At 34.9% G+C, this 14,956-nt stretch overlaps 1 protein-coding gene and 1 long non-coding RNA gene across 2 annotated transcripts; both read left to right on the top strand.

Moving 5' to 3' along the window:
- The first annotated feature begins 1,667 nt into the window (after positions 1–1,667).
- On the top strand, positions 1,668–3,580 carry gtf2a2 (general transcription factor IIA, 2). Its single transcript, XM_065267664.1, has 4 exons — positions 1,668–1,853; positions 2,512–2,616; positions 3,023–3,149; positions 3,249–3,580. The coding sequence occupies exons 1-4, from the start codon at positions 1,782–1,784 to the stop codon at positions 3,272–3,274; spliced, it is 330 nt and encodes a 109-aa protein (XP_065123736.1). The 5' UTR covers positions 1,668–1,781; the 3' UTR covers positions 3,275–3,580.
- Positions 3,581–6,923: 3,343 nt separating this feature from the next.
- Positions 6,924–12,339, top strand: LOC135749236 (uncharacterized). Its single transcript, XR_010532322.2, has 4 exons — positions 6,924–7,632; positions 8,677–8,808; positions 10,417–10,476; positions 11,728–12,339. It is a non-coding gene; the product is annotated as an uncharacterized lncRNA (long non-coding RNA).
- The last annotated feature ends 2,617 nt before the right edge of the window (positions 12,340–14,956 follow it).

The following is a 14,956-nucleotide window of genomic DNA, read 5'->3' as shown; positions in this document are numbered from 1 at the left end:
TCCAAATCAAAACTAGTTAGAAAAAAACAATTTCCTCACAGCAAAAGTAAATCAAAACCGTAAAAATGAATCAATCAACTGCAACTTTGTTTCTTTCCATTTTAAATATATTAAAAAATCTAGCTGACCGCTGAGAAAAATACAGAGACAGCACATCAGGCAAGGATAAATCTGACTTAATCTTACTCATTTAACAATATTGTTGCAGTTTCATTAGAGAGAGCCATTACGCAGCAAAACAAGAATTGAGATGCTAAATAAATGTTAACCAACTCTGCATGCCAACAAATAACTGAAGAAATGCATCAAATTGAGAGAAAAAGCAAAAGGTTTAACGCAAATGAAGTCTAAATAAATCTGTGGTGTAATGTTCACGTATTCTGATTTCTAAAGTAATTCAGTTTGACACAGTAATTAAATGAAGGAAGCAGCTTCCATTTCTGCCGGCCTCTCTGTATCCATCATCGTTTAAAACTCACCATCCTCCACTGCACACAAACACACGCTCAAGAGGAGATGAATAAGCTAAACGAATGCCATTATTCCAACACGCAGAGAACAAAACCATTGATCAAATTTGATGCGTTGGTTTGTGTTGAGCCCACATTCTCTCATTGTATCCAAATAATTGCATACCATGTTTTCATCTATTTACCAGGTGCCTTATTTGCATTCTCTTAAAAATGAAATCATTGCATGGATGTGTCATTTCAAAAATCTCAATAAACACTTCCATTCATTATGAAATATCAACTAAAGCACGGTGAAAATCTCTTCTAAACAATGATTTATCTGTGTTTTTCTATGTGTAGATGCTTATTCGGGCATCTACTGGCATCTTCATTTTTCTGTGTTAAGTATTACTAATGAAGAGCTGAATTTATAGTCTCATTTTGGTCTTTTGGTTGATTCTGTAAGCTGTAGTCTGCCCTTTCTTACTATAAAAATGATCAGTCAGTAAATTTAGTTAGCCTAATCTAAAGGAAACGTATTATTATTATAAGGTTTAAACACTGTTTTTTTGTGTGTCAGAAGTATACAAATTAATACAATAAAATGAGTTGGTGCATTTGAATTATAATGTCTGGGATAGAACATTTATTAATATTGCAAAATCTTTTTATTTTAATTTAAAAAGGATAGCCTATACCCAGGCCAGTTATTTGTTAAGCCTTAACTGAAATTTTGTAATATACATATTTATAAACATAATACATATTAACTTCAGTTTTCAATTTTTTTCTATAATTATGAGTACATTAGCATCCAACGAGGAAAATGTGTACTCTGCAGCCATCTAGTGGTATTTACTGGCAAACGTTGTGTGATCGACTTAATAAGGCGTTGTGCAGATTGTTCAGCTTGTAGCATCAAATATCGCGAGAGCCATTCAAAAGAACAGCTTTCGAATCGGTATCGCGGTACTTTGATGTCATGCTGACCAGACTGCGCAGCGCAGCATAGAGTCTATGATCATCACATCTAACACAAAAGGATTAAAACCATTATTTTATTGGCATATGTTATCCAAATAAATACAAATGTATTTAAAAGCAGGATACTATTTTTAATTTTTATTATCGAAAGACCGACATACGTAAAGATGCGTTTTCTCCTACAACTTTGGTACTGGAGCTTTTTGTCCCTCGTCTGTTTCCGTAGCTCGATACGTCCAAGTTTGGAAATTGAGGAAGTGCGCAGACAGCGGGCAAATCACAAAGCATCACCAAACATCCAACGGTTTTTTAAACAGTTAATTCACTTTCACACAGAAATACACTATGGCATATCAGCTTTACAGAAACACGACACTTGGGAACAGTCTACAGGAGAGCCTCGATGAACTAATTCAGGTAAAACTACTGAATCATAAGAATATTATCTAGCTTCAGTGCTAGCCAGCGCACTTTAATGTGTGATAGACAGATATCTAAATAAATACGATGGAATAGTTGCACATCCAGACATTCACGGTAATTTGTTTATTATATTATTCTTTCGTGCCAAAGGCTGTTATTTGTATTGATTGTAACGTTAGTGTTGAAGGCAGCCCATGGTAATGTGTTGTGTTTGTTAGTAATTGAGTGTTAGCCAAAGCCAGCTGTGATTGTAATTGAGCTGCTCTTTGGCAGAACACTCCGACAAGAACAAGTAACGAAACTTGTTTTATAATCAGAGTCATTATTTTAATATGTTTATTATGCTTACTTGTAATATGTTTAGCTGTTTGGGACATCAAGAACTGTTTGGGTTATAACACAAAACAGACTGTCTGTGTTTAATAACAACAGTCTCACTGTCAGGGTAACATACTTTGATGTTATGAAAACATCCATGATTGTGTCCAATACTATCAAAATTGAGGTAACGTACTTAAAAATGTGGCTGTATGTCTTTCAGTCAGTAATGATGCACCAGAAGGTTTAGGAGGTTTAATCGTGTCTAGGTAACGTTACATATATATTCTCTCAGTGTTTAAAAACAATTAACAATCTTTTTTTCATTCCACAGACCCAACAGATTACTCCACAGTTAGCACTCCAAGTGCTCTTACAGTTTGATAAAGCTATCAACACAGCTCTGGCCAACCGGGTCCGCAACAGAGTCAATTTTAGGGTAAATCTGTTCTGTTTTAAGACCTGGTATAAACACATGTTATTTGTTCACTCAATCCATTATAAAGCACCCTTAAAACAGTGCCTACTTTCCTGTCGAGCAATCAATGTGCTAAGACAAGGGTTGTAAACATGTGACTTATACATTAGCTAAAAAGCCTATTGGGGTACGGACCTTTTAATATACAGATAGCACAGATTATTCACTTTGAATAAGCGTTTATTAGGTAAATGCACCAAAAAAATGTTTTTTTTGCAGTGTTCTGTAACAATTAAATGCAGGTCTATGCCTTTTTTTCAATTAATGGTCATAGTAGACAGGTTTGGATGCTAATACCATGTGTAAAGGGGCCTAAGGTCGTACCGTATGTAAAATTAAATCTAAACTGTTCTTTTTTTGTCCACAGGGATCACTGAACACATACAGATTCTGCGATAACGTTTGGACATTTGTTTTAAATGATGTTGAGTTTCGAGAAGTGACTGACCTGGTCAAGGTGGACAAAGTAAAAATTGTAGCATGTGATGGCAAAAGTAAGACAAGAAGAAATATGACAACCTGTTTTTATTGCTTGATTTTTGTATTTTCTGGTATTTGGATGTATTGTTACCTCATGTCGTATTTCTCTGTAGACACTGGTTCTAATGCAGCTGAGTGAGAAAAAGCGAGAGAGCGAGGAAGAGAGGAAATTGCTGGCTGATGGAAAGGATGAAGAGAATTAAAGACAAGGCACACAGCAGCGAGGACTGTGTATATATAATTTATTACAAGAAACAGTTCTCCAGCCTTCATACAAAAACCTGCTCAGTGGAGGACTGACAAAAGTATGGAGCACACAAGGCCTTGGATGTCACGTGGATTTTTTTCTTTTTATATATAAATATATATAATTTTCATAGAATTGCCAATTCTTTTCAGTTTGTTACAATTTAGCTTATTCTCTAATAAACTTGTTTTAAAGGTTGCACATTTCTCCATGTTTTAACTCTGTGGAACCCTGGATGTTAAAAACTCACACTTTTATTAGTTGCGCATACCATTGAATGCTTTAAAGCCACCAAATTAGGACTGATTAGCATAAATTAAGGATAAATCAGTCAGAGGCGGAGGTGCCTTTAAATATTCTATTAAAATATCACATTAATTTAGTGTTTTTATTTACTAGGCACAGCTTTTTTTATTGATAAGTGTGTTAAGAGAATTCTGTTAACAATGGGGATGATTAAGGTTTAAATAGTTGGTTAAATAATGCCACTGAAGTGAAATCATGGTCAGGATTTCAAAATGTAAAAGTAATGTTGTTTCTTACTAATAACAAATTAGAAAACATACAGTATGTCATTTGCAGAATTGATTCCATCACCTGGAGTTCAGTAAAGGATAAACTGTTGTGTTTGGATTACGGATTGATGTGCAAATATGTATGCAATATTTTTGCTTTAGTTCTTAAATATTTTAATTTCTGGAAACTTTGAGCATCTCCAGCTAAATCTATTTCCTGGTCTACTATTACTTATCAGGTCATGGCTTAGCTATGCATAACTGTACTATATTTAGCATTAGACCCATTGTTGTTTAGACTTTTACCCAAAGTAGATTTACCTTCAATCACCATTTATTAAATCTCATGCATTAAAGAGCATCACTCGTAGGGCATCTCCATTAATCCTGATTACACACTCACATACTGTAGCTGAGGAAGAGCATCGTACAGTTTGGATTTCTGTGGCTTGCTCCAGTGGGACATTCTCAGAGGAATTCTTAGTTGTCAGTTTTGTTTAGTAAGGCAGGGTGGGATGGACATCAGAAGGTCATAAACTTGTGGAAAAAGCATCTGGCTCTGTTATCATGGAAAACAGAGGATTTGGAGGAAGAAGAGGCAAAGAGGGTTCATTTAAGCGTGCATCTATCAAACGTACCTCATCTGGCTCTCAGAAGGTATGAGATCTTTATTAGCTATAAACACCCCCAACTTTACCCACCACAAAGAACAAATTAACTTGTAGTGGAAAAGATGTGGGTTTTTTTCTTTTTTCGGGAAAGTAAGTGGTGTCTTTTGCACTCTTGGGCTGCAATGCATGCTGGAAGATTTGACAGATGTTGAAAGTTGATATCTAAAAGTTGCTTTTAACCCTAAACAGTAACTTGTGCATAGTTAAAAAAAAAGATGCCTTCTCTGTTGTTATCTTTAAAATAAGTAAATATTTCAGACTGTCAAATACATGGGCGCTCTTGTGAGAGCTTGCTAGTAAAACCGCACATATGCATACGGTACTGAACTTGATTTCTGCATTGTCCTGTAATCTCTGGTAATGGCAGAGTTATGAGCACTGACCTAGGTGCTTTAAATCCCACTTTGATTTTAATTCTCAAACTTATGTAATTAATGGAAAGTTCTGTGAAATGAGACCAAAAGTCAATGGTAGTCTTTCCATTCCCATTTTACTTAGAAAACCGATTACTTTTAGTTGCCTTTTATATTATAGTAAAAAAAATATTCAGGAAGTGTTGACTGGGGCAGTTTTATTTGCTTATTTTCTGAACAGAGCTCATTTATTTTAAAGGGATAGATGTCCATTAATATGAAATTTGATGAACTTAATTTTACTTATAGATTTTAGGAGAATACCTTTCTGGGTTTTTTCATTTTGTTTGATTTGGCCAAATTCATGAAGCTATTGTGTTGACTGTGGAAAAAAATTTGAATGGTGTTTTTGAAGCATACATTCAAAGTGAATTTCACCTTGAATAATGCAGAATTACATTACAATGACTACAAATAAATGATTGAGAGGTTGAAGAGAGCTCTTTTCCCCTCCTGGGAAATTCCACATCTGTTTCTGTTACTAAACCTTTTAGGATTTGGCAGAATATGCCCAAATCCAAAGATGTCAAAAGCTGCCGACAGATGTCTGAACACAAATCTACATGAACATGGGACAGAGGCAGATTATGTTTCTGCTCTTTGTGAATGAGAGAGCTTTTGCTTAATTTGATTCCCATTTGAGTTTAATATGGTGATGCCACAGTAACATTAGGTTGCAGGTCACCTCTCTGTAACAGGCAAAAACTCGCTTGCAGTTTCCAATACAAGCCGTTAGCGTGTGGCAAGAATCTTAGATTTTCATTTGAAAATTAGCACTTGAGACATTTCCATTTTTCATATGATCATAGCACCATCCTCAACAAATAACGTAATAAAGAGGTGTGGAGGGCATATGGAAGGGATTTGCAGATTAGAGATGGCTAGAGGTCCCCTCATCTCATAGTGGGCTGTAGTTTGGTGGTATTTTAGTAAATTGGTTCAGTGAAGAGGTTCAACCAGGGATAATCTTCAACAGTGGCCATGGGATGTTGAGACTGAGGTCCAACACAGTTCAGTTTAATAACAATAACCACCTCTTAATAAATAAAGGCCCCAGGCAGTTGAGATTAGGAAAAAACAGACAAAAAAAACAGGTCTATAGCAGACTTCATCAGAGGTCATTTGAGCTGGCATTACGATGTTACAGCATTGTGTGTTCACGCTCGTAATTATGGTCCTGTCAGATGTTTTACTGGAGGATGTGGTTTCAATCCATGGTTGGGTCAAAAATTGACATTTTCTAGGTTCAATTAATCACAACAGTTTGGTTTGTCCATATTTTATCCAAGCAGGTTGAAACAAACGCATCATTTCAGTGTTTATTTAAATAAAAATTCTGTCATTATTTCCTCATACTCATGTTGATCCAAACCTGTATGAGTTTTTTTTTTTAACACAAAAGAAGATATTTTGATAAATGATGGTAACCTCACAGCTGACGGTACCTTTTCAAGTTCACTTTATTTATATAGCACATTTAAAACAGCCATAGGACTGACCAAAGTGCTGTACAATAAAAGAGTTTAAGTAAAAACACACAGAGCAAATAATACTACACTCTAAAAAACCTTGGGTTGTTTTTTCAACCCAACTGCTGGGTTGAGCCAGTTGGGTTATTTTGTTGGGTTGTTTTATCAGTGTTGGGTAGTTTTTGTGTAACCCAACTTGTTGGGTTATATGTTGGGTATTGAAGCAGAGCCAACTTAATAGATACATATAGCTGTTTCTCAATATTACTTTCTCTAGTCCACAAAATGTATTTTAAACATAAGTTCAGGCGAGAATATATATGTATAATGTTCAAATTTGCAGTCGGTTTGTAAAGTGAACGCCAATTTTAAAGTTTAATTTCAAAAAGTCGGAATGTTACCGGCGCGACCACCGGGTGTCAGTGTTGTTCTTCCCCAGAGAGAACTCTTCTCCCTTCCCCCACACAGACACGTCAGACTCCTCCTGCCACAGCACGCTACCTGACGCGGGAATTTAACATCACTTCAGGATTCATAAACGGTTTTTCATCGACTTATCTTTGATTTATTTGAAGGAAAAGGTTTGTGTCATTGTTTTTAATAATTTAAACTATTTCTGAATGCAAAAGTATGCAAAATGATGGTTCACAAGACATAACTCTTATTAAAAGTTTTATTAGCGTCCGTTGGCTAGTCTGTAATGCTCAGTAAATCTATATGCTTGCTTTTAAATGATTTAAATATTTCGTTTGATCAAACGTTTTATGAAATATGTCTAAAATGGCTTGTTTTAATAATTTTAGAAACGTTAGAATGTAACGTATTCTAATGGTTTAGAAATTCAGTTTAAAACAGATAAAGTTAATATGAGGAGGAAACGTGTACGTTTTAAATAAATAATCGTTTGTTGTAAAAGTTGAAATCAAACTGATGCTTTTAATATCATGTTTAGATCATGAAACTTTAGCCTTGAGTTCACAGACAGGGTGTGAACTCTCATTTGGTCTGTAAGTTACAGACATTTTTATCTTTTTCAAATGTTTTTGATGATGCCCACTTAAATCACAGTTTTGGCTCTTTTCCTCAGACCCTGATGGATAAAAGATGGATATTTTCTCCTGGAGAAGCTAAAACAATGTCACTTTGAGGTTCTGATACCAGCTTTTACAAAGTTATTTACAGGTAACATGAAAATGCACTTGTTTTTTATTATTTAAAGTGATATGTTTATAATACAATGAGGCATGTCAAAGCATTTCTTTATTAAGAATCCCTGCTTATTTTGCTGTGAGTATGTCATTTTCAAAAGTAGGAAGGTTGCACGATTAAAGGAATAGTTCACCCAAAAGTTATATTAAACTCATGATTTACTCACCCCCAAGCCATTCGAGATGCATATGTCCATCATGTTTTAGACAAACACATTTTGAGATATTTTAGAAAATGTCTTAGATCTTTCAGTTAATCAAATGTAATGTTACAGGGTCCACTCCTTCACGTCCAAAAAATGTGCATCCATCCTTCACAAAAGAAATCCAAATGGCTCCACGATGATAAACAAAGGTCTTCTGAGGGTAATCCGTCCCGTTTTTTTGTAGAAATATCTATATTTAAACTTTATAAACAAAAATAACTAGCTTCCAGTAATACCGCCATCTTAGACTCCTCTGTATTCAGGACAGCTCTCATCTTAAATGCGGACGCGACCAAGATGGCGCCATTAGCAGAAGCTAGTTATTTTTGTTATAATTCTACAACAACACTGCACGGATTACCCTCAGAAGGCCTTTGTTTATTATCGTGGAGCCATATGGATTTATTTTGTGAAGGATGGATGGAAATATTTTTGGACTTGAAGGAGTGGATCCCATAACTTTACATTTGATTAACTGAAAGATCTAAAACATTTTCTAAAATAACTGAAAATGTGTTAGTCTGAAAAATGATGGACGTATGCATCTTGGATGGCTTGGAGGTGAGTAATCATGGGTTTAATATCATTTTTGGCCCAACTATCTCTTTAATTGTATACAATTGTCAAGCCCATCTCATCGGTAAAGCCGGTTCTGTGATTAGAAGTAAATTGCCATCATCTGAAAACAGGTGAAGTACCATTTACTACACGCAGCCGTAGTTCACTGACAAGCTAGCCCATATAGCATTCATTATCGCATAAATTTACATTAAAGTTTTATTGAAAATGAATGCATGATTTGTCATTTTCAGAGTTCACAAGACTTCTCTGTGTTATTCCCTGACCATGCCGAAAAGCTATTTGAAACCTGGGCACTGCATTTTACAGACAGAATCCTGCAACTTCCCAGCCAAGAACCAGGAGCATCAACAAATCACCTACAGGTACACTTGGGAATACAATTGTTGTTTGCTGAGTATTATGACAGTAAAGTTACTAATTTAACCACTTACCTGTCACTCCACCCTTTTGAGTGGGGGGTGAAAAGTTGATGTGTAGCTTCAAATTAATATAACTTTGGCATTTTTTGGTCTAAAAGACTAATCTTGGTCTTGTTTTAAAGAAGACAATGTAAGGTTTTTCACTGATGTTTCTGGATGTGAAAATATTTAACAGAAAAATTGTTATAGCAGTTTAAATATATTATAATAATTAAAAATAATGCAATAACATATTAATTTGATAAATAAAATTATAAAAATGAAAATTTTTCACAAAAGTAATAATGTAAACATGAGGCCATATGTCTCAAGCAGTTGTGATCCAAATTTTAAGATAAAATCACAAAAAATGAGGTTTGTGTAACACTTTTAGTGGTTTTACCAACAACGGCCACTAGATGTCAACGGTTTGCTGCATTCTCTTGTCACAAATTGATGAAATACTGTCACTGCATTATTATAACTGCTAAAACGTTTTGAAATATGAAAACTACATTCTTGGAGCTTTCCAATGATATATAGTTTGTCAACATTTTTTAAGATTTATAATATGATATTAGAATTATGAATATATAAAATTAATATGCATTCCTATGGGGGGTGGGGTCATGTATCTAAAAACTGTCACTACATTATTTCTTTCATCAGATGACCTTGAAATATAAAAACTACATTCTGAGAGCTTTCCAGTGATATATAGTTTATCAAGATTTTTTAGGTTTACAGTAGGGGTTTAGTGCTAGACATATGTAAAAACAAATTGGGCCTACATGTTGGCCTGTGACCTTTTAGAAATTGACACTCACTACGTCATTTCTTTCCCAAAATTTTGATGAAATATGAAAACTACACTCTAAGAGCTTTCCAAAGATATATAGTTTGACAAGATTTTTTAGGTTTAGGACAGGGTATTAGTGCTATACATATGTAAAAACAAATTGGGTCCACCTGTGGCCCGTGACATTTTAGAAACTGACTCTGACTACGTCATAATTTTCCAAAAATTGTGATGAAATATGAAAACTACACTCTTAGAGCTTTCCAAAGATACATAGTTTGTCAAGATTTTTAGGTTTAGGATAGAGTATTAGTGTTATAAATATGTAAAAACAATGTGGGCCCGCTTGAGGGCCCGTGACCTTTTAGAAAATGACTCACACTATGTCAATATTTTCCCAAAATGATGCTGACAAATGAAAACTACACTCTTAGAGCTTTCCATTGATATACAGTTTGTCATGATTGGATAAAATTAGTATGCAAAACACTGAAGTAATTGTAGGCATCCTACCGGTGGGATAATGCCATTTAGCAGTACATAAATGTTTTGAGGCGCACTCTCTTTAAAATTGAATCAATTACTCTCCCTACATAATTTATTTTATAAAACACTGCTGAAATATGTATTCTAGAGGCTTAGACCTTTCCAAAAATATATAGTTTGTCATGATTTAATAAACATTTACATCCAAAATATTGAAGTAAACCTAGGTGTTCCTCTACAGGAACAGTGACAGTTAAGTGGTTTAACCTAAACATTTTTCTCTACAGAACCCCATGATGATATTCCAACTCCTGTCTACAAAAGTGGGAAGAAAATCTTAAGTTTATGTAAGTAATGGAAGTATTGCACACTTTGCTTTGCAAGCAACCTAAAACATTTAATATTTTGTTTGTGAACTAGCAAGAAGACATGTTTACAAGTAGGCATAGAGTTAAAACTCGGCCAAGAAAAATGTTCTTTTACTCGCAACTCTAAAACATTAACTTTAGGGACAAACGTTAAAGGAATAGTCTACTCATTTTCAATATTAAAATATGTTATTACCTTAACTAAGAATTGTTGATACATCCCTCTATCATCTGTGTGCGTGCACGTAAGCGCTGGAGCACGCTGCGGCGCTTCGATAGCATTTAGCTTAGCCCCATTCATTCAATTATACCATTTAGAGATAAAGTTAGAAGTGACCAAACACATCAACGTTTTTCCTATTTAAGATGAGTAGTTATACGAGCAAGTTTGGTGGTACAAAATAAAACGTAGCACTTTTCTAAGCGGATTTAAAAGAGTAACTATATTTTATGGCGTAATAGCACTTTTGGGAGTACTTCGACTCGGCGCAATAACACCCTCCCTCTCCCATTATGAGAGGGAGAAGGGGAGCGGACTTTTCAGGCGAGTCGAAGTACTCCCAAAAGTGCTATTACGCCATAAAATATAGTTCCTCTTTTAAATCCGCTTAGAAAAGCGCTACTTTTTATTTTGTACCACCAAACTTGCTCGTATAACTACTCGTCTTAAATAGGAAAAACGTTGATGTGTTTGGTCACTTCTAACTTTATCTCTGAGTGGTACCATTGAATGAATGGGGCTAAGCTAAATGCTATCGAAGTGTCGCAGTGCGCTCCAGCGCTTATGTGCATGCACACAGATGATAGAGGGATGTATCAACTTTTCTTAGTTAAGGTAATAACATAGTTTAATATTGAAAATGAGTAGACTATTCCTTTAATGTCCAGCCCTGTATTCATTACATAATATATGCTAATAAAGTGTTGGCTATATTAAGTAATAAGGGCAAGTATGCAGGTTGTTGCAAAATCTAAAAAATCGGGCTTACTGCCAGGTAAAGTGACGTGGCAGAATCTGAAATTACTGTGAATCTGAGTTATTGGCATGAACAAAGAGTATATTGTAAGGTTATTGAAATAAAACAGAAATGTATACATTTCATTACAATTAAACTAGACACTACATTTGTGTGTATGAAATATGAATTGTTTGGTTTTGTATAATAATGCTGCATCATGCATTTAGCGTCTTTGCCTGCATTCTAACAAGTGTTTGTCTGTTTTCAACAGGTTGGGACCAACATGGTTGCATTCTTCTGAGAGGCTGAGGTGACAAAACCATTCCCATTTGTCCTTGGATTGGAAGATGACGATCTCTGCCATCAAGCCTTCGTTGTTTTTGACAGACAGTCACTCCAGCAATACACCCTCCTTGGTGATGTTGACATGCTTTAAACTTTTTTTTATGTTTTGGACATTCATTTTACTAAGCAGTGCACATCAGTGTGGGTGTTTTTGAAGACTGTTGTTTACGAACTCCCAAGAACGGAATCCCTTTCTATAAGAAGTCTGTGTAGTTATTTGTCATGCTAGGGTGATAACTCATGTTGATCATATATTGACTGTTTGTGCAACTTAGTGTTGATCTTATGTGTTACATTAACCATTTCTTATTACACGGTTCTCTAAAATGCTAGATTCTGATTGGCCAGTCGTGACATTCTACTTCTGCTCAAAACTAAAAACTCCAATGCTGCAAATCATTTTGACAGGTACAGTTTTATATTACACAAAAATTAAATATCAATGTCTATTAATAACATATCCGACATTAAATTTACAAATGATTAAACCAATGTGTTTGTGACATTTGTCCTGAAGAAACTGTTGGGGCTTTTTTCTGTGATGACCTGCTGCCAATACATTATCCCTTACTTGTACAACTTTTTACTTGATCTAATTGTAATGTTAACCGGGTATCTGTCATTTTAGATTGTGAGATATAATACTAATATATTTTTTTATTAGAAAGTTGATTGTTTGTGTAGGGCTATGTACTCTTTTATTGTTCATGTGCAATAAATATGCTTTTTCAATTAAATCTATGCTTTGTTATTTATAGACACCACAATGAAAGGTATGAAAGCAATTTAAACCACAAAATTTCAGCTTTAAACACATTAACCAAACGTTGGGTTGTTTCAACCCAACAAAAAGTTATTTCTACCCAACAGATGGGTTAAAAAATCAACCCAACTGGTTGGGTTGATTGTACAACCCAACTTGTTGGGTTAAAATAACCCAGTGTTGGGTTGGTCCAGATTTAACCCAACGTTGGGTTGCAAAACAACCCAAGTTGGGTTAATTTTAACCAAACGTTTTTTAGAGTGTAAGATAAGAAATAATGGTAAGAGCAAATTGAATAAAAAAACAATATAGTAATGCACAAAGGAAAAAGTACTAAAACAAGAAATAATTAGAACAAATTAAAATGAAAAGGAAAATTATTGATATGCCAAGGAAAACAGATATTTTTGGCGACACCACAACGTAGAGAGTTGCAATAATCTATGAAAGGTGATTAGGGCATAAGCTGCCATCTCTAAGGTTTTGTCAGTTAGAAAGTGCCTTTTGTTTGATTAAAAACTTAATCCAATTACAGTGGAAACTTATTTATCTTAAGGACTTGTCTAAGGGTGTTTTCACACCTAGTTCATTTGAGCCCTCCATACGCCCTCGGAGCAGTTCAGGGTGTATATGTGATCAAACCAAGTGACCTCAGACCCCCTAAAAGGACCCCAAAGTGAACCGAACTCAGACCACGTGGTCTGAGTACGATTCGCTTTTGGGTTCTTTTGTGGTTCGAATTCTTTTTGAGATGTGAAATCAATGAGGTCCCGGTCCGGTCCGCTAGTGTTGTATAAAACAAGCAAAAAAATCTGCCAATGGTAATGGGGTAAGCTATTTTTCTTGATTTTTTCTTGAATTTAGTGTTTAAGAAAAAGGTTCAAGATTTTCTTGCTTACCCCATTGGCAGATTTTTTTGCTTGTTTTATTCACAAAATCACTTACATTTTATATTTTTGCTGAAAAAACTAGACTTATATTCTTGGGTAGTTTTGCTTATCAAGAAAAAGCATCTTCATTTAAGAATTTTTAGATATTTTACTGAAAACAAGACAAACATACTAAGACATTTTTTTCGTGAAAATAATTTTTTGCAGTGCACATCACTAATTTATTTTTTATCATTAGCAGTTTATTCAGGTTTGGCATATGTTGGTATTGTTTAAGGATTGTTTAAGTTTCTCCCAATGACAGTTTTTCTAATTGTATTACTAAAAACACCTGCATTGTGTTAAGTGGAAGGCAAGCCATGGAAAGACAGTTCAGAATAAATGGTTAAGTTGATTTCAGCACTTTATTGTTTGTTCACCTTTATTTGCTTATATACAAAGATAAATTCCCACATATCTGCAATGCCTTTGATTATTTTATCAACTTCTCTGATGGCACACACACACGCACGCACACACAGACAAACAGCGCCTAATCATATGCATATTCCACATTTTATCATAAGTGTTTTAATGCAGTGACTTGCAATGGTCTTGGTCTTGACTTGGTCTCTGCCTGTCTTGGTCTTGGTCTTGACTCTGTCTCGACCCTTTAAAGTCTTGGTCTTGTCTCGGTCTCGGAGTGTCTTGGTCTTGGTCATGACTTGGTCTCGGTTTAGGTGGTCTTGACTACAATGGTCCGCTTCGCGTGTCATTTTGACATTGTATCAAAATCAACTGCTGCACAGAGAGATGGGGTTTTAGTTCTTATGAAGTTGTGATGTGAAAAAAAGGGTCTGAGATCACTTCAGATCTAAAGAGGAACAAAATATGAACTCTGTCCTCATTTGAGTCCACTATATTGTGAACACCAAAAGGACTGAGGTCACATTCGGCTAGTTCCTTTTCTGATTCACTTTAAGTGAACTGTTGGTTCTTTTAAAATGAACTATATGTAAAAACGCCCTAAGAAAACACCCAAAGTCGAGGTTGGTGTAGGACCAAACACAATCACCTCAGTTTTTTCGTCATTTAAAGACAGAAAGTTTGCGGCTTTTTACCTATTGACTTCCATAGTACGAAAAACAAATACTATCGAAGTGAATGGTTTCCGTCAACTGTGCTTACCATCATTTACCAAAATATATTTTGTGTTCAACATAATAAAGAAACTGATACAGGTTTAAAACAACATGAGGGTGAGGAAACGATGACAGAATTTTCATTTTTGGGTGAACTATCCCTTTTAGTAGATTTGACTGTATATTGTTCTAGTCAGAGAGAGAATGCTTTAGATGTTTTTACATTTTTTATGTCATTATCTAAACTGAATACATTTTCCCCAAGTGATTTACAGGCCAACTGTTAACACACATACATTCACATGAACTGTAAATACTGCATATGTAAATATAATCAGTTGCCCTTACAAATGATGCTGTTTTATTGTGCTTTTCTTATCA

The sequence above is a fragment of the Paramisgurnus dabryanus genome, chromosome 2, assembly GCF_030506205.2.
Source record: "Paramisgurnus dabryanus chromosome 2, PD_genome_1.1, whole genome shotgun sequence".
NCBI lineage: Eukaryota > Metazoa > Chordata > Actinopteri > Cypriniformes > Cobitidae > Paramisgurnus > Paramisgurnus dabryanus.
This window is presented reverse-complemented; position numbering and strand designations above follow the sequence as displayed.

What these genes read in the sequence shown, in the direction of transcription:
- gtf2a2 (XM_065267664.1), top strand. Translation starts at nt 1,782, where the DNA reads ATGGCATATCAGCTTTACAGAAACACGACACTTGGGAACAGTCTACAG. An exon ending in GCCTCGATGAACTAATTCAG is followed by an intron (nt 1,854 to 2,511) that starts GTAAAACTACTG and finishes TTCATTCCACAG; the next exon opens with ACCCAACAGATTACTCCACA. An exon ending in GCAACAGAGTCAATTTTAGG is followed by an intron (nt 2,617 to 3,022) that starts GTAAATCTGTTC and finishes TTTTGTCCACAG; the next exon opens with GGATCACTGAACACATACAG.